The sequence below is a fragment of the Enoplosus armatus genome, chromosome 1 (genome assembly GCF_043641665.1).
Source record: "Enoplosus armatus isolate fEnoArm2 chromosome 1, fEnoArm2.hap1, whole genome shotgun sequence".
Lineage (NCBI taxonomy): Eukaryota > Metazoa > Chordata > Actinopteri > Centrarchiformes > Enoplosidae > Enoplosus > Enoplosus armatus.
In genome coordinates, this window is record NC_092180.1 from 25,026,356 (window position 1) to 25,045,764 (window position 19,409).

The 19,409-nt window shown below is 42.1% G+C and overlaps 1 protein-coding gene across 4 annotated transcripts in view; it reads right to left on the reverse strand.

Moving 5' to 3' along the window:
* ntrk3b (neurotrophic tyrosine kinase, receptor, type 3b) overlaps positions 1–19,409 on the reverse strand; it is a 158,314-nt gene that overhangs the window by 6,371 nt on the left and 132,534 nt on the right. For 2 of the 4 annotated variants that reach the window (XM_070924744.1, XM_070924668.1), the window contains 3 exons: positions 14,895–15,025; positions 11,019–11,191; positions 8,728–8,971 (listed from right to left, as the gene is read on the reverse strand). In XM_070924744.1, coding sequence (XP_070780845.1) covers positions 8,728–8,971; positions 11,019–11,191; positions 14,895–15,025 — 548 coding nt within the window. Of the gene's footprint in view, positions 1–5,821; positions 5,828–7,943; positions 8,013–8,727; positions 8,972–11,018; positions 11,254–14,890; positions 15,026–19,409 lie in introns of all 4 variants that reach the window. The other 2 variants (XM_070924588.1, XM_070924507.1) reach the window with 2 other exon arrangements.

Genomic DNA, 19,409 nt, shown 5'->3' on the forward strand with positions numbered 1-19,409 from the left:
GCTGCATTCACCCTCACATGGTTCCTCCGCTCTGTACCTCTGGGTTACAACACAATCCGATTCATTTAATCATAATAAGCTCTTCTCCAAACTCCATTTACCAGCTCCAACATCTGTGTGCCTTCAGCTGTGAGCATTGTGTGGCATTTAAAGTATCTAAAAAAAAAAAATTCAACTCAAGTCTCACTAATTACCTCCTAGTTCCGTAGCGCGCTCATCGCACATTTCCTTTGAAAGTCAAACACAATCTCTGCATGTCAGCTTGACGCGGCAGATGAATCTTCTGGATGTTTTAAAGAAACATGAGATTTGTCAATCTGCCAAAAGGCTGCTCCTTCCTGGGCATTTATGCAGAACGTCCTCTAGTTTGTACACTTCATCAAATTTAGTTGCTGAGTATGAGGCCTCTGTTTGTGCGCCTTAACTTGTCCTTCATCTATAACCTTCTCTGGAATTCTGGATTGGGTTGCAACAGCTATTCGCACATCCATTGCTAAGTTTATGTGTCAGTCCTTTCGACTTTCTCAGTAACTATTAGCTAGTTAGTAGTGATTTATGAAATCAGGTTGCACAATTTAAACCAAGAGATGTTTTAGCTTGTGAAGACTTTAATGTGTAAATCAGGTGCTAAAAGCAATCAACCGTATTATCAAGTTTATCATGACAGTACCTCTTGTACTCTAGCTAAAAGGGTCGTGCCATATTAGAAGAAGTGCATCACAAATGGTTAATGAGATTTGCTATGACTTCCAAAATGCAAATGTTCTTCAAGAAACCCTATCATCTCACAAGAAAAAGAACCTCAGGGGATTTCGCACCCTCTGGATATTAATCTACAGTAAGGCTCAAGGTATTTTGGGCCATTTTGGGCCTTGGAGCTCCTCAGTGCAACCCAGTGTAACAGTGTTTTGAGTGTCTTGAAGATGTGTAGTATAGAACGTGTACTGCGCCGTGATGTCACATGGCTGTATGCCTTCCTTACATCTAACACAAATCGATATTGTACACATGGCCTGGAGGTTAACAAGACCATTAGAGACAGTTTTCTACAACAACACCTATTGTATATATGCTGACTGTGAATCAAAATCACGCTCCATTAACCTCCAGAATGTCCAACTTTTGGTCTTAGTAGTGTTTCAGCAAAAACAAATGGAGGGCATCATTTCACTTCCATTCCTCCTTCACCAAAAAAAAATGTCTATCTAAAGAAGTCATTTAATACTGTAGTCGGTCTTTAACTCTTTCTTCTCTTCTAAAGTGTGACTTCAGAAAAACATATCAAAATAAGTGTACTTCACAGATGATTTGGATTTTGAATTCATATTGGTTATGACAGACTTCTGCAAAATGTAATTATGTTGAATCTTTTTTTCACTCCTCAGCACACTGTGTTTGAAAAACTTTTTATTTTATTACTTTTATCTACACGTCCAGAGAGGGTTTGCTGAGCACACACTTATTTTCCAGCTCCTTCCTGCTTCACATTAATACATTTACACACATTTACACCTCAGAGCTGCCCTGAACAACCACAGTCTACTAATCCCACCAGGGGTTAAGTGTTCTGCTCAACTGCATCTCAGCGTAGAGCCATAAAGTGAGGGGAGACACACTTTTGTGTCGTTTCTTTCGAGGATCCTTCGGTCACAATTCTGCTTCTCTATAACTTGCCCAAGGGCATCTGAGGTATTAGCAGAATCTCAAAGACAGAAACATCCTTTACCTCCTAATTTGTCAGACTCTTCCCTGCTCTTCCCTCAGCCAGCTCACTCTCTGGCTGAGTCCCAGACTAAACAAGTATGATCCGCCACCCCCCTCCAAGACAATCAAAGCCATTGGTGTTTTTCTTCAGAGGTAGGACAGATAAAATAGTAATTAAGGTAAACATAAATTTGAGAGGTGTCTCAAGTAAGGTGCCCTTTCTCTATATCTTGAACACACACAGTATTTATTGACAGTCCCGGTGTGAATTTTGTGGCGGCGAGGAGGGTTGGCAGTAGTGTTTCCTCGCATTCACCCTCAACCTCATTTGCCAAGGTTCCACTGCAAGCTAATGGCCAAATGAACACTGACTTATACCCCACCTGGTCTCATTAGACATGCCAAGTTTTAGTATTGTACACAACATTAAGCCAATATTGATGCTGAGACCAGTCGCCCCCATTCTGTAAAACCTCTGGGCTGAGCCAAGCTAGGTGGGCTGAAAGTGAGGTGAAGGAGTCAGGGAGGGGCTATATACCAATCTCTCCCCCCGTGGAGCTTTATAAAGATTAAACAAAATTAATTAAGTCCCTGTTAGTCTAAATGACTTATCTGAGGTCCACCCAGCCCATTGCACGCAAGGCTAAACCTCATCAGATGCATACTAATGATTCAACTGCTGCTGTCGTGGCAAGGAGCATTAAAACTGGCTGACTCTCTGCTTCCCAAATGATTGCATGCTATCACCTTGGGTTTTTGTGACAAGGCCGTGGCAATTAGCTTGGAACATGGGGGAAAAAGAAAAAAAAAAGGCTGAACACATAATAAAAATAAAATAATTGCCCCTGTAATTATCCTCATCTTTCTCACTCAATGTCACGTCGAGAAGCTGGCAAGGCTCTGCGGGGAGTGAGGAATGAGTCTGGGGCTTTTTTTTGTTGCTGTGTAAACTGGATTAGTGCTCTGCCTGTCCCACCGTGGCAGGGGAGTGATTGGATTAACGGCGTGGAGAGCACAGCAGCATGGCAGGGGGATAGATTACTGGCCCAGTTGGGCTCTTCGATGGGCGCTCCGCGGCCTGCAGGGAGCCCTGGGAGGCCCCAGACATCTTAAAGGGCCCCGATAACCATCTATACACTCTCTCTCCCTGCTCTAACCACGCTGCTATCTCTGCTCTCCCAGCTCAAACAGCAGCAAACACAAGTTCACTTTTAGAGGCTATGATGTCCATTAGGTTTCTACCTGCTGCGCTGCTGCCAAGTGGAGATAAAGTGGTATCTACTCTGGCTGCTGCATGCCGGTGGGTGGTGAAAGTTTCTGAAGGTTTTCAAAAATACACACACACTGCACTATTGCTATCATGTGATTTTACATTCACATTTTCAGTATTTAGCTCTCCAGACTCACTTGTGCAATACAATGTGTAGATAGGTAGCTCCTCAGTGTTGCTGCTGACTTTGTAACTGCACTCTGAATATGAAATTATTAGCAGTACAGCCCTGTGACGCTGTTAAATTATACATCTTCTGGAACCGTGTGTATGGGAGAGCCTTCTACATTGGTTATATTTAGTGAAAAATGAATAACAAGACTAAAAGCCTACAGCCATGCTAGCGGCTCTGTGAGGCTGTCCTCAGGCACAGCTCAACATGCTTCGAGCTAAATGCTAACATCAGTATGCTAACATGCTCAAAATGACTATGGTAAGATGTTGATAGGTTTAATGTTTACCATGTTCACCATCTTAGTGTTTTAGCATGCTAACATTTTGTAATTAAACCAAAACAAAAAGTACAGCTGAGGCTGATGGCAAAATCATTAGTTTTCCTTTTTTTTGGTCATAAACCAAATAAAGTATTGGCCAGATTAACATTGTGACCTTAAAATGGCTGTAGAGGAAAAGTCAAGGGATCACCAAAGTGATCACAATTCATCCTGAGGGGAACTTGTATTTACCAAGTGTCATGGCAATCCATTCAATAGTAGATTATCATTTAAAATCAAAAATGTTAACCTCAATGTGGCGCTAGAGGAAAAGTTAAGGTATTATCATACACCATGGATACCTGCATCTAATTTTGTACCAACATATACCATGTTAATTAGTGAGCTTTAGAGTGGCAGGTAAGCAGATTTTGTTACCTTCAGACAGAGCGAGACAACTGTTTCCCCCTTCTTCCAGTCTTTATGCTAATCTAAGCTAACCAGCTGCCGGTGGCAACCTCATATTTATCGTACAGAAATGGGAGTGGGATCGGTCCTCTCGTCCAACCCTCGGCAAGAGAGCGACTAAACATATTTCCCAAAATGTTGAAGTAGCTCTAAAGAAAACTGTATTTCTAGGGCCCTCTAAAGCCAGACTTCCTCTGAGGTAAACAGTAGCATCTCCTTCAGATCATGTAAGATGGGAGCACTAGGCTAAGAGAGAAGAAAAAAAGAAGACCCAAGGGAGAGGCAGAACAGAGTTTTTTCATTTCTTCATGCAGCCGCAATAAATATGGCCTGTGTACTCATTAGCACCATGCTGCATACAGTTTTGAGGAGCTTGTGCTTGATAAATAATGCAACAGAGGAGTGTCTGTTTGATCCTTGAAACAGTAGAAACCTGGGGACCATTTTTCTTCAAAGCATGCGGTGCAGGTAAGCAGATGCATCCTGGCAGAGTCACAAAGAACACTAAGTCCTTGAAACTGAGTCATTGGATCATAACATTGTTACAGTGTTTGACGCTCAAAAATGCAGATTCTGGCTTTAAAACCATTTTTATGTCCAACTCAAATGTTAAGGGAAAGATTGTTGTTGCCTTCTTTGGCCTCAGTTAAGTTAGCTGGACACACGCTTTCTTTCTCTCAACACCATCCTGCTTTACATTCAGACGATGTTGCACTCATTGAAATGAAGAACAAACCCCTGCCACTGCCAAATGAAAACACGTCAGGCTGCAAGCAAGCCTTTGGAGAAAAGTCGGAAGAATTTTTAATATTCTCTAGCTAAAAAAGAAAGTAGAAGCCTCTACATCTTATCCCCTGACAGGAACCTATATGTCACTGTTCATAATTTGACTGTAATGAGCTGTTTTGGAGCTGTTTTGAAGCTGTTTTTCTCTCCTTGTCTGGAAAACCCAGCGTCTAACATTGCAGTCTACCTGCAGCTTTCAGAAAGCTAAGATGAAAACTGCTTTTTTTTTCATGCCAAAATACAAATATACAATTAATTCATTGCAACAGTTAGCAGCTTTCTTGGACTCCTGATTCAACATAACCATTGAATATTGTTCAAATGTAGCTGGGTATTCAACGACAAATTTGCTGTCAAGGGCCATGAAATTTACTGCAAAGCACATTGTACTATTAACTCTGTTCTATATTAAAGAAGACACGCAATACAAAGAAACCAGTCATTACACTATGAGAAAATAATACATCTTATGGTGATATTTGAGAAGACCTGCAGATTGACAAGAGCTCGAGCTCCTCCGTCTGTCCTCTAGATGCTGCTCCCAAAACATTTCTGGTTTAAAACAATATTTCACTCACTACTTGCACCTTTAATGCATAGGCACCTTTAGAGCATTCACTGTCATTTATACCTACCTAAACATGCATAATTCAGTGCTTCACTCTCTGAACTCAGGAAAACATTACCTGATATATCGCGAGGCAGTGGTATAAAGCTACTACATAGCAGGCGCCGGTGCTGCCGTCGGCCTGTGCGGGTTCTGCAGTTGTCTCTTTTGAAACAACACAAAAGTGTATTCAGTGCAGGCGGAGCAGGAGGATATGACAGATGGATGCGATTTAGGACAATATTCATCTCTTTTGTGAAGTTGTTCCCTCCTGCTGCAAAGTGTCTCGGGAGTCCCAGAGGGCAACAAGCGTCAATACGACTAGTCAGCGACGGGAGGATTGTGTTCTTGGCAGGGCGCTGCTATTTATAATCACTCAACACAGGGAAAGTGTCCAATACTGTTAGGAGCTCCTTATCTGTGAGCTCTGTCAATATTCCTCTGTGTAGGCGGACAGCGATGCTATCACAACGCACCAAACAGCAGCTTCACACGAGGCCTGCCACATACACACACACACACACATACACACACACACATACATACATACACACAACCCTGAATCTTTTTTTTTTTTTTTTTTACAAACCATTCCTCTGGTTTCTGCCCAATCCAACATACAGATTTGCAAGAACTATTCTCCCTTCCTCACTGCAGTGTGTATGTGTGTGAGCTGAATCAGTAAATTATTCAATAAATTATTCAAGCGTCTTAAATTTCCTCAACAAATTCACCACTGAGTTTGATAGAGGGGACCAACATTTGAATGAAAACGTTCCCCTCAGACTGGCTCACTGCTCTCTAACACACTGTGGCTGCTATTCGTTCTTCTCTTCACGTGTATTTAGTTAGTTGTAATCCCAGGACTTTTTGTTTTTATGGTTGTCGGTCACACACACACACACACACAAGCACCTGTTCTGTAAATAAAGCGATTTTAAGTGATTTTTGGACACATTTTCACTGTGTGTCTTTCTGAATTTTTTCCCCCTTTTGTCCCGATTTGGACCAACCAGTTCCCCCGACACTGCGGTCCTTTTCACTGCAAACTCCATTGTTAGCCAGAGCAGAGTGTTGATACACATGGAGTCACCAGCTGCTTCTCTCCACCTGTCAGTGAGGAGCATAATGTGCTTGGAGGTCCACCTTTTTTGCTTGCAGGTGCACCCCCCCTCCCCTTTAGTGTAATTGCAAGGACATGAACCCTCGCTGGCCTCCTACTCATGAATAATGCCTGTGTTGGGCGCTGCAGTCCAGGATTGAAGCTGGGCGCCTGCAGTTGTAGGTGAGTGCTTTTACTCCACACCACACTGACACTCCCTCATGAAAATACTGTATCTTTCACTCAGAGCAACTTACATAATCTAAAAGTATAGACATACACATGAATACAGTATAAAACGCAGCTCACACAGCTCCTTGTTTCCCTGATAGGTCTTATATCTGTTGAAACATCCTGCAGCTCCTCTCTGTCTTTTGACTGAACAGTTAACTCACACCACCTACATATTAGGCTTATAATTGTTCAGACAAGAACAATCAGCTGAACCATTTAATCTTTCAGCCGCACAGTATCTACCTGCTAAATCAGCTGTGACTTGGTCTTCAGAGACAATTAGATTAACTGTTCTTCTGGGCCAAAACAAAGAAACACACACACACAGAAACACACACAGTCTTGTCCTTTATTTCTTCACATGGGCCCATCTGAGCTCTCACTGTTCCACAGACATAGTGGGAGCTGCCCAGTACACCCAGTCATACTGGTAAGGGAGTAAGGAACATTAAAACGACATCATCTGCAAAGAAGAGGACATTTAATCTCTGCAAATGTGCCATGATAAGCAGGGATCAGACTAGCATTTAAATGTTGGCCTTGTTGGCCTTCTATAATTTATCTTAAATCGAGTCAGTTCAGAAATAATATCTACTATTTAAAAGTTGAATTCAGGCTACTACAATGAGCACAAATATGAATTCAGAGGCAGCTGTGGAATTGAAACTCGATGCTGCGAAATTCACCAAACCTACATGCAAGATGAATAGCATCTGCCATGTGACTAAACATCCAACTTCTAATAAGTATTCAAGACTGTAAGTAGAGTATTTATATACCCTTGATGCTGAACCCTCAATAAGCTTTGAATGTCATATTTCAGAAGTGTGGCTGGAAAATGAAAATGATCATGCCATTCAGCTACAGTATGTCACAGAGCACTTCAAATAGTTTAGGCTAAGACAACGCTGGGATTTATATATGAAAAGTACATATGTTTATGTTGTTCAGTTTTATGTTGTTTGGTCTTAACAGCCTCCCAACACTGCTGCCCTGCTCTGATCCCAGATCTTTAAATCATGCATGACCATTTTTAATAAAGTACGGATTTTCTGTTCCCACTGAAACATCCTCATCCGATCTTGACACTTTTCTATCCACTGAGGGCCAAAATAGTTAGTAAGATTGGTTACACTGACACACACTCAGCCATATCTCCAGCCTGCACTGAACAATACACACAGAATCCTGCCATAATTCTTTAACAACCCAAACAAAATATTCCGATTTTAATAATATACACACCACACAGATGGTGTGCATGGAGGAGTCATGTACCAAACAACTAAAGACTCTCGCTCAACAAATGATTTTATGTGTGCAGTGTGAGTTGCTCACCCAGCAGGCAAGTACTTCATAACTTCTGGCGTTGCCCCCAGCAAAGTCCGAACTGGCCCAGCTGTCACGCTGAGAAAACAGAATCAGGCGCACCTAAAGTCATTTCACAACACCGGGCTGTTTAAAGGATCCAGATCTGTGGCAGCCATCGCTCCGTAATATCCACTTATTTATTCAGCAAAATGCTAAATTCTTCAGCCCAGCAGTTGCCGCCTGGTTTGCTGCGTTCAGAGTTGCTAATCGTGTTAAACAGCAGAGAGGACATGAATCGGAAACTATATAAACAAGCCTCTAAGCATGAGGCTGGAGGCTCAGCGGGCTCATCTCCTACCACATTGCTAAACCTCTCCATCCTCACATGGATGTATGAGGGCTGGTGTGGGGGCCCTGGGGCTGGGGGGAGAGCTGTTAACTCTCCTTAGAAAAAAAAAAGATGGAAACAAAAACATATAAACAAAAAACGACCTGAGAGAGCAGCAGTCTTCACCCCTTAGAAATATATTTTTAGTTAGCGGCCACCGGAGGATTTATTATGATTGTTTTGGACCCAATTACAAACAAAGTCAAAAGTATTGTGAACATCCATAACTAAAATGTACTTTTGTGTGTGCCAGGTGTGTGCCCTACATAAAAATGTACAGGAAGAGTCATTTGGATTTGTTGTTGACAGTTTTTTCCTTTGAACATTGTGTTATGGGAAGGTGACTATGGAAAATGTAATTCTTCTTAATCACATTGGCAGTAGAAACTCCAAGCAGAAAGAAGGATCTTAGTGAGCTCTTACCCTGTAGTAGTCACTGCTGTAGATGTCCCTGGACATGCCGAAGTCTCCAATCTTGACCAGCAGGCCGTTGCCCACCAGGCAATTGCGGGTTGCCAGATCTCTGTGAACAAAGTGCTGGGAGGCCAGGTAGACCATGCCCGAGGCAATCTGGGTGGCGATGTGCAGCATCTGGGAAAGGCCCAGCTCTCCATTGGACTGCAGCGGCTGGCCGTCTACCAGGATCATGGCGTCTGGGCCGTGGGCTCTGGGTAACAAAAAAAAAAACATTGATTTGATGAGCTAATATCGATGATGGAGTTCTCTAGTCTCGGTTTTAAAGCGGGACTATGTAGCTTTGGCTGAACAGCTGCCACTGTGGCCAGAAGTGAACTGACTCAGTCAGCCATTAAGCAACATCTACCTAAATTTTAAGATTATTCACCATAAGCCTCTGGTCATACCAGAGTGTACTGCATTAAGCAAAGGTGTGTGTTACTTATGAATTCAACTTTTCATTTGTAAGATGATATTTGTGTTATTTCCTCTTTTAAAAGTTACATAATTTCATTTTAACAACTGGATGTAGGAGCCTTTAAGGCCTTTTCAGCATGTCAGATCTGACAGCCCCTTTAATAAGTAACCCAGTTGGCAGTTTTGGTGTCTTTTCCCACCTATTGAGGATAATTAGCATAATAAAACAGAACATTTTAGAAATATTAACAAATTAACTACAACCTGCAAGCATCTTTAATTTCAATGATAAACTGTTTTTATCAAATCTACAGTAGGCAATATTATTTAATTATAATTTTGGTTGAAATAACGAATTTTGACCATTGCATACCACTAACAATATCTAATTGAAGGGCTCCTTCAAAACAATGTGTGTCTGTGAGCACCCGGCCCTTTGTATTTAGTCTTTAAAAAATTGAACCAGGTCTGAATCAAACACCCAATCAGGTTTAGCTAGCACACAACTGGCCAATCACATCGACTCTGTACAAACAAGGGTTTCTACAGAAGGTTTCACCTTCTGGATTGGAGTGTGAATCAGAACAGATGGAAGACAGGAATCAAGACACAGGACCCCTGATTACCCTGATTCAGACTGGGTCCAGTTTTAAAAAAAAAAAATACAAAGGGGCGGGTGCTCACAGACACACATTAGCTTTAATTCTGGGGCTGTTGTGTGAGTCTCAGAGCAGTATTCCAGCCTGTCAGGAATATTAACCACGGTTCAGGAATTTCATCAAGGTGCTGTACGTTGTACATTTACCAGAACAAGTTGTCTCAGGCTGTCTTTCACCATCTCTCAATTTTAGTGTTCTTTGCTTTAAGTGCATGTGTAATAATTCAGCTCCACTGTAGAGGGATTAGAGTGTGTGCTATTTTTTGTCTATTTTACTTCACAGACATCTAGTAGTGGCACAATGAGTGCAGGCCGCCTGCCGTTTATCTGAAGGTTGAGCTGGACCCGCACGTCAGATACTTTCAGATTCATTCCCACTGATTCTCCACACATCTCATTTGTTAAATGTGACCAACAGGACCAATAGACCAAAAATCAGCCACGTCTTGCACCTTGCATGAAAGAATTTCATCATTCACGACATTGCCTTTCATTTCAGGAATGATTTCCCAACAGAAAGTCTTCACACACACTCTTGAATCCACACACACACACACACACACACACACACACACTCAATCGTAACATGTCATCTTTTCAACTGCTGCTCAAACTTCAAAAAACAAGATAGACCACACTGCTGCTGTCAACGCACTTGAAACAACACACTTCTATCCCAGACTCCTCCTGTGCACGCTGACATCAACCCCAGTGAAGCTTCCCATTACCAAAGCGCTCCGCTGTACCGGCATCGTGTCGCTTTTGTTGAGGCTTATCAGAGGTCACTTCCCTCGGCACAGTCTGACATTACGGAACAAAAGCACTAAAGCACTCATGTTTGCTAACCCAGAACGCTGTGAAGTTGGCTGGATATTCTATCAGCGGCAGGAATGTGACAAAAGATTTCCAGTTTTCTTGGACTCTTACTGAAGTTTAACATTTACATACTTTCAATGAGTTGGTGGATACTTCAATCTAAAAGTCCAACCAGGGTGAAAAAGCTCCTAGTGCAGGTGGCACACACACACACACACACACACACACACACACACATTTGCACTGTAATTAGGCTTTCACTCGCTTTAGCTTCTGTCTGTTCATATGATGAATTTCTAATTTGTTCAGAATGCGCTGGCCTGGCACGTTAAGGTTATAGTGACTTAACCTCCAGTGAAAAACTGACCTGAGGAATTTGTTGAGGTCTCCGTGCTTCATGTATTCGAACACCATGATGAGAGGGTCTCCGTCTACGCACACTCCGTAGAATTTAACAATGTGGTCATGCTGCAGATTGGTCAGCAGCTCGGCCTCCCTCTGGAAGTCCTTTCTTGCCGACAGGTTGGGATCTTTCAGAGTCTGAGATGGAAAATGACGAGTCGGATTTACACAGTCAGAAAACATTAGAATGGTTGGAAGGCCTGCCCCAGTCCAAAGGACCACAAAATGCAGCCCCCTTTCTCTCTGACTGTGGAGAGAAATCCAGACCACTTGAACACACCATTACTTTCAGTCTCTGTGAGGTTAATGACCAAAACTTTGTTTACTGTAGAGAGGGCATATCATAAATAATAGATTTATTATAGATAGATCTCCGGTCTTTCCAGGAACACACCTTCTTGGGCCGCATGCTTCACAGGGTCTGGCCCCTAAATTGTGCTGCATTGATTCACATTGACTACTTTCTCATTTACCACTCCTTCTTATGCAAAGTTACACTCTGCGCTCTTCTCCTTTCTCCTGCTTTCCTCTATAATCCAATTAGTTAACTCCTTTTTGCTTGGAAGCATTTCATTTGGAGCCATGCTAGTGGCGTGGCTCTAAGGATGACAATGTCTGTCGTTTGGTCAGTCCAGTATCTCGGCAACTATTTCATGGATTGCCATGAAATCTTGTGCAGACATTCACAGTCCTCAGAGGATGAATCCTGACTGAGTTGTTGAAAATTGGACTTTTCCTGTAGCCCCACCATGAGGTTGGCAGTTTTGCTTTCGAGTGAAATGGCACAACAACAGCTGGATGGATTAGCATGAAATTTGCGACATCAAGTCCCCAGTAAATGCTAAAACATTGGTGATCCCCTGACTTTTCATCTGCTTATAAATTTTGTTTATGACCAAATACCAACAAAAATAATGACATTCCCATCAGCCTCAGCTTCACTAACACAGCTGTGTTTAGTACTAATTAAAAAGAGTACTAAACTTCAGCATATTAGCATTGTCAATGAGAGCATGTTAGCATGCTGACGTTAGCATTTATCTCACAGAGCCACTAGTGTGGCTGTAAACTCTTGTTGTCCTGTGTCCTATCCTCTACCCTCTGAACTATCATCTGTTCCCTTTTGTTTCTGCCTCCGGCTCATGTTGTTTGTCCACCTCCTCCTCTATCCCCACCAGCACCAGCTAGAGTCCATGGGAATAGAGAAAAGAAAAGAGATAGCTGGGTAAATCAGTTGCTGTTCGATTATCGGGTTCTACTGAGTCAATGGTAAACACAACATTGAATCTACTCCAAGTTCTGTAAAAATGTTCTTTATATCACCAATAAAGCTTTGAAGCTGAAGTAGTCGGTCCTGATTGAGCAGCAGTTCCTCTGTTGTTTAGTAGAATACAGTATGTGGCTATGCATTATAACCCACCTAATAATCCTGTACATAGTTTTTGGGCCAGTTTTTGATCACTACAGCTGTAATGTTCAGGTGCAGCTGGCTGCAACAAGTGAACACGAAACAAATTGATGTGATTGGTAAAAGGATCAAGCAGGGAGTGCCTTGAAGTCCTTTGAAGTGGAGTACACATGAAATATCAAATCTTGATGGGATGTCAGCTGAAGCTCCCAGTATCAGAAAAAAAGGGGAAAAAAATCAAATAACAGCAATAACATGCCTTATTGCAGCCTCTGTTGGAGGGGGAAAAAACTCTTGACACTTCATCAGCATCAAGAAAGTACAGCGAGTCGCTTCTCTTGATCTCTTTGGCCTTGAGTCCTGCTATCTCAGCCTGCTGCTGATGTTATTACAGATGGAAGGACCTTGGGATGGAAATACATTGACTCGTGTGCTCTTCTTGCAGTGAAGTGCTGGAGGTGGTCGAGATGCACAGCAGAGTCGGTAAAATGGCCATAAAAGTCTATTACCAAATCAAACCACACTCTTAAGGAAATGTTTCTTGTCTGGGCGTCCCTCCAAAACAATACCTTCAAGTGCTTGACTACAATAAAAAGCGCTGCAATAAATTTTCCCTTTGTTGACCTTTAAGTGTATTCAGAGAGCCTCCTTCTGCGTTATCGCAGACAGGAACATGCTCAGATGAAAATGCACGTTGGATTGTGTTTTTAAAATAAAGAGGACACTGTAGAGGAGACTTATAAAAACAGACTAACTAAGAAAAGGCAGTGGCAGCCAGACACTCCCTCGTCTTCATCTCGGCTCTCCCGCTAACTTCTCCTGTTGCCAAGGTCGGGGTGGTTTTCTGACTGTAATTTCCTTTCCTGGGTAGGTTTGCTGAGTCTGCAGCCTCACGTTCAGCATCCCCCTGCTTCACATTCATACAGTTCCTGCCGAGCACAACTTAATGTTGAGCACCGTGCAAGCACTGAGAGCCACCACACAGGGGCAATGCTTCTGAATGCTTGGAGCTATTTAAAACAAAGTCCACCGGGGCTATTAACTTTTACTCGACAGTAATTGCTGGTCCTTTGGCTGATACTTCGACAGGTTGTGAATGTGTAAAAAGACAAGTAGAGGTTGGGGCACCCAGCCCCAGATAGGAAAGCCCTCACCCACCAAACAGAACATTCTAAACATTTTCATGTCAGTAAATGTCTGTTTTGCTCATGTCTATCTGTGAAAACATGTGATAACATGTGGCTCAACCAATGGAAGCTTAGAGGAAACAATGATAACAATTTTCTGAGATTGCCTGCTGAACCTTTAGCCCTGTTTACCCTTGCTGTCAATTACAGGAATCATTTGGCATTTTGGATATACTACTCACTTTTTTGCTGGGAGTTAGGTGTGAAGATCAATACCCACATACCCTTATATGTGTTCATTCCTATGAAGCTAATATCAGGAGACAATTAGTTTAGCCTAATGCTCAGTGGTTTACTCCACAGTGAGCAGTAAATTGAGATTTGGACAATTCCCCTCATTTTGCATCCCCACTGACTAGTGGCTATTGGTAAGACTATTGGAACCAGTTATACAGCACAGTAATGGTGGTTGGACTGCTGAGCGAGCCATGGCATTCACAAGAAATTGCCTATCAGGCCAGTAGGGCCAGCCACTGTAGTTTAGCCTAAGCAGATATAATGTAGAAAAAAAGCCAGTCTCAAGCCACTGAGTATCTGCTATTTGCTCGGCTCAGAGTGGGATTTAAAGGCAGCTTAAAGGTAAGTTAGGTCAGGGTCAGAGAATGGTGTCGCCTGTCAGAGAGCGATCAGTAGATTTATGACCCACCGCAGGGCCTAGTGATAGGTCAAAACATCATTTAACATGAATGCTGGGCTTCAGTAGGAATGCTCACCCAACCGTTGGCACATTTTACTGTGTACTGATAACTGACTGCACAACTGTGGTTTTCACATCTACACAGTGACGCAATGCATTGTGGGGCACTACTTTTTTTGTTCCATTGTGTAATTGTATATATCTTGGATACATTTACACATACACTCGGATAAAATGGCAGGAAATAAAACATGTGCAACACAGTGCATGAATAGTAAATAGCATGTGATTTGGGGCACAGCCATAGTCTGGCACATAACCCCTCATTAAACCACACACTTTGATTTTTCTATCGTATAATCAAACGAGATACAACGTGCTAATTAGTGAGCTTTAGAGGTGCTGGCAGGAAGATTTTGTTCCTTTTGGACTAAGCCAGGCTAGCTGTTCACCTGTGCTTCCAGTCTTAGCTTCGCATTTGTCGTCCAGATATGAGAGTGAAGCCAATCTTCTCATCTAACTCTCCACAAGAAAAATGTCAAACGATTCCTTTAATGCTGTTTATAACACATACACACACACACACACAACCACACAATGAAGACGTACCTTGACAGCCACTAGCATCTTGTCCTTGGTGGGGCTTAGGTTGTAACACTCTGCCAGGAAGACTTTGCCAAACGCTCCTTCACCCAGCTCCCTTTTCAGGATGATGTCTCTTCGCTTTATATGCTGGACAACTAAACCACAGACAGGCAGAGAGAAAATGGGGGGGGGGGTGCAATGACAAGAGTCATTTTTAAAAACCTTTCCTCAGATATTGAGCTTCAGACAATGCTGTATTTGCCTAGAAAAACACATTTAGAAGAAGATTTTCAGGTGAATATTATGTTATTCATCTCTAAAACATGGGAATGAACAAATGCAGAGGAAAAAGAGAGAATATGAAGGAGGGAAAGTCTGACAGTGTCAGACTGCAAGCAAAGAGAGAGAGAGAGAGATACAGTATACTGGCAGCTGTATGTGCTGCACTGTGGGTGTAACTGCTTTGTAGTATTTCATATTCTAGTCAAGATCTAAAGTTTCTAAAGATACAGTACCAAATAGGTCATGCTGAGTGTGATACAGCTTCAGTGAAGTGCTGAAAAAAAGCAGTTATAGAATATGTGACATTGTCAAACTGTAAAACGAAATGTTTTTTTTTCTAACTCTGAAGCCTCTTAAGAGAGGATATTGGGAACATTAGGGCTCAAGTGGTTATAAATCTCCAAAAGGAAAATAAACTGCGAGATGACATTGCACCTGCCGAGCTGCAAATCTCTTGTCTGGATTCCTTGGTTTTACTGTTGAAACAACACAGGGGGACATTTTCTAATGAGGACAGAATAGTAAAATGTCTACTTCAGAAAAGTCTCTATGAGGAAAATAAAACAACTAGCTGAGCAGAGTGAGAAAAACAGTCCCTCTGTCTCTCCCTATACTTCTTATTTTATTTTCTCCTGAAAACTCCTTTTAGAGTTACAGGACAGTCAAGTCTATCTATTTTGGATACTGTGACCTTCAAACTTGGATTTTCCTCCCTGTTATTGCTTGCGATGCTCGCGACCACAGAAATGAAGCTTATTCTTCTATTAATTAGCCTTAACAAACAAAAGTGGTGGATCTTGCAAGTTGACCACACTCGTGAAAGTAAGAGGCAGAATTAGTGAGAAAGACAGAGATACAGAAACAAATGGAAACAGTGAGACAGAAAGAAAAAGGCCTGGTAGGTATGAGGGGTACAATGTTACCCCCCCGATACCTGCCAGGCTCCGTATGAAAGAGTTGGGAAGGTGTAGGAGTTGTTGGCTCCTGAACAGAAAGGCTCTTCATGCCTCGCTCTGAACCAAAACATGACAGCTTGTGCCTTGAGAACTCTATTGCTTCTATAAATATGCACACACATATGTGTATACATAGTTTCCAACAACACATTTAGATAAAGATGAGAGGCACTACATGAGAGCATAACACCACAATATACAATGTCAGACGTCGTACACAGTTGCTCTCTCTGCTTTAAAATATGAATGAAGTGAAGCGAGTGAGTTTAATGCTTCGCAACAGAAAAAAAAAAAAACATAGGTGAAGGGCCAAAACAGAGCGATTAAATATTAAATCAAATCATAAATTAGAAATTGAATTAAATGTGAACCTTAACAATTCAATTAAATTCTAACGGCTGCAATCAGTGTCCAATAACTGCTTCAACAGAACATAAAGGGGAAGTCATTATGTTGTTTTTCAGATAACATAGTGTGTGTAGACCACTCTTTCTCCTCTGGCCAAAACCTTTATGAACTTTCACTGCTAAGGTGCACTTGGGTCCACTCCGAAGACAATAAAGGGGGCACCATGAAATAATGAGTTGAATAATGAATTATTCAAAGACGGAACCAGGACTTAAATCTAATTTAAAGTAGTAAGTAGTAGTAAATATGTTGGTCTTATGAGGCAGGGTCACAGTTGACAGTGACATCACTAATTCAAGGCTCAGTTCTGCATCTTTTATCATCTTTTCAGTCATGTACTGTATGTTGGCAGGTATTGACTGAACAGTCCTTGGACAATTATGTTCAAAAGTGCCTTTCTTCAGCTGTTTCAGCTGGCTCTTTGACTACAGACTATGATGCTGCTGAGACATCATGCATTCTTTTCACAATACATCTTCAGGCTTCCTAATACATTCTTGTTGGCCAAGTCACCAAGTCTAATGCGTCCTTGGCAGGCAAGTGAATGTAACCCATATGAAATATACGGCTACTAAAACCCTGCATGTCATTTGGAGGTGCAGTTGCATGTCGTTCCCTAATGGGAGCGCAATGCACATCTAAAGTAGTAGGGAGTGCTACGTGCAGCCTTCATGTCACTTCCACTTGACATCTCTTCCTGCAAACGTGTGGCGGACCAACTAAACAATTCTTGGTATGAAACGCCACAGAAGAGTCAGAAAACAATCAATGCTAATAAGCTATGGAGCCCCCTGGGGTCAGCTGAGATCCACATGTAAATGTGTACTCGGTTTACAAAACCATGGGCGTGGATTATGAATCCGAGATCGCGGTTCATAAACTGTGCACACCAGGTTGAATTTTGAATGCTGTGACGAATACCCACATGGCCAATAGAAACGAAGCAGCCAGACAGGCACGGAAGACACGGAGGAAAAGCTAATATTGATTGTGTCAGAATTCCCTGAATTGTACAACACAAGTTTACGCTATCGAGACCTCGGGAGGAAAACCCTAACTTGGAAACACGTTTCCTGCCAAGTAGGTGGCAACAACAAAAAGATGCAGTCCCACAAGAAGCCTTGAAAACTCCCCTTATTCTGTTCTGTCCTCCCTGAACAACTACTAAGATGTGCGCTGATCCAGCGGCGAGCGCAGCTCAAATCGCGTTGTGTCTGAAAGGGGCCTTCATGCTCACTGCTTCAACACGCAGAGAAAAGCTCGACAGGCTGCACTGCCTAGTTACAGTTGCAAAGCAATGACTGGACAAGCACTGTTCAGGGGGGGAGGGGTTTGCGAACAGTCAATTTAATGAACACATACTGTATCTAAGCTGTGATTAGTAACTGCACCACAACTTTCCTCCCCCTCCAGGTCACAGTTCATTTATTTAAACTTTTCCCTCCGCGCTGCCTGCCAGACTCTTGCCACCTGTGATCCCGTTATGCATCTTGTATGAGATAATAAATGGGAGGCTCCATTCCAACTTCAGTCCGATCGTTCCTCTGGGTTTTTGTTGGTTGTTGTTGTAATTACTCCAGAATCACCAGACCATCTGGTCGTGAACATGTTGAGAAGGTGATTCATAAAAAATGTCACCTGCTCCTCTGGCGTTTCCGTCAGACGGTATCTTAAACCACCATTTCTGATATCAGTGTTAAATATGATGAAATGTCCCAGTTTTAAAGTAGATCAGAACAGAAGAACTGGCAGCCAGTTTGCTGGGTGAGAGCCTCACCAGGGACACTAACGCATCACCGCTGTCATCCTCAGAAATCTGCTTTCCAAGAGTAAGTCGATACGCAGACATGTTAATTCAAAATGTGTTTTGACTGGATTTCGTGGGCCAAATGTCTCTGACACTCTCTGAGCTCATAAAGGAACAGTGAATCTTTTCTTCTCAGGTCTGAAGAGTTTCCAGGCTTAACATCTATTCCCCGCTGAATCCTATCTCTGTCTCTCTGCTTTTGTACTTTCTTTAAGAAATGCGAATAATCTTTATCCTTATCTTTTACTTTAATTCTTTGACGTGCCCTCCTCCATCATTCATGGTCGTTTGAGGATCGGTGTTGGCCTTACTATTGCCTGCCTGTCGTGCTGAAGATCCAGCTATCGAAGCTTACTCTGTGGCTGCACCCGTCATTAAGCTTCTCTGGATGAGATAGTTGGTGAAATGCCAAAAATGTAAAAACTGTGAAGGTTGCCATCCATCAGCAGGTGGGGGCTCAGAGACTCTATTAACCACATAATGGCGTATAATATATTTATTTTTCTAACTTTTCCTCAGAAGTTAGTATTTGATTGTTATCTTGACTTTATTTATCTTCTCCTTTGCAGTGAGGTGATATTTCATTGATGGATGTCTTATCTCACATGTGCAAATTGGCAATTTGCATGTGTTTTATCATATTTTATCAGTTTTATCAGAATATCTACACTTCTATCTCTGTCGTTATGTAAATTAACTAAACTTAAGCACACTAATTGTTCAACTAACTTCACTATTTTAGCAATTCACTCTTCTGTCTGACATGTTTGCCTCTGCTGCTCCACATTCACTGGATGCCAGATGAACTCTTTCAGCTCTTTTACTCCAGGAGTTATTTGTAGAAACCCCTTGTTGCTCGCTTTAAGACATTCAAAGTCGTGATCTGGTTTATTACAGGTTACATTCAGTCTGAAAGCCAAAACATGCCTTAACTGCAGATGTCAAACTTCCTGTAAGACGAACATCGCTGCTGATTTAGCTACTTTGTCACCGGATTGTGGAAACTTTTCAAACCCATTTAAAAACTTTAATTCAGAAAAGAGAGTAGCACACTGGACCACACTGACATACATTGCCTACAACAAT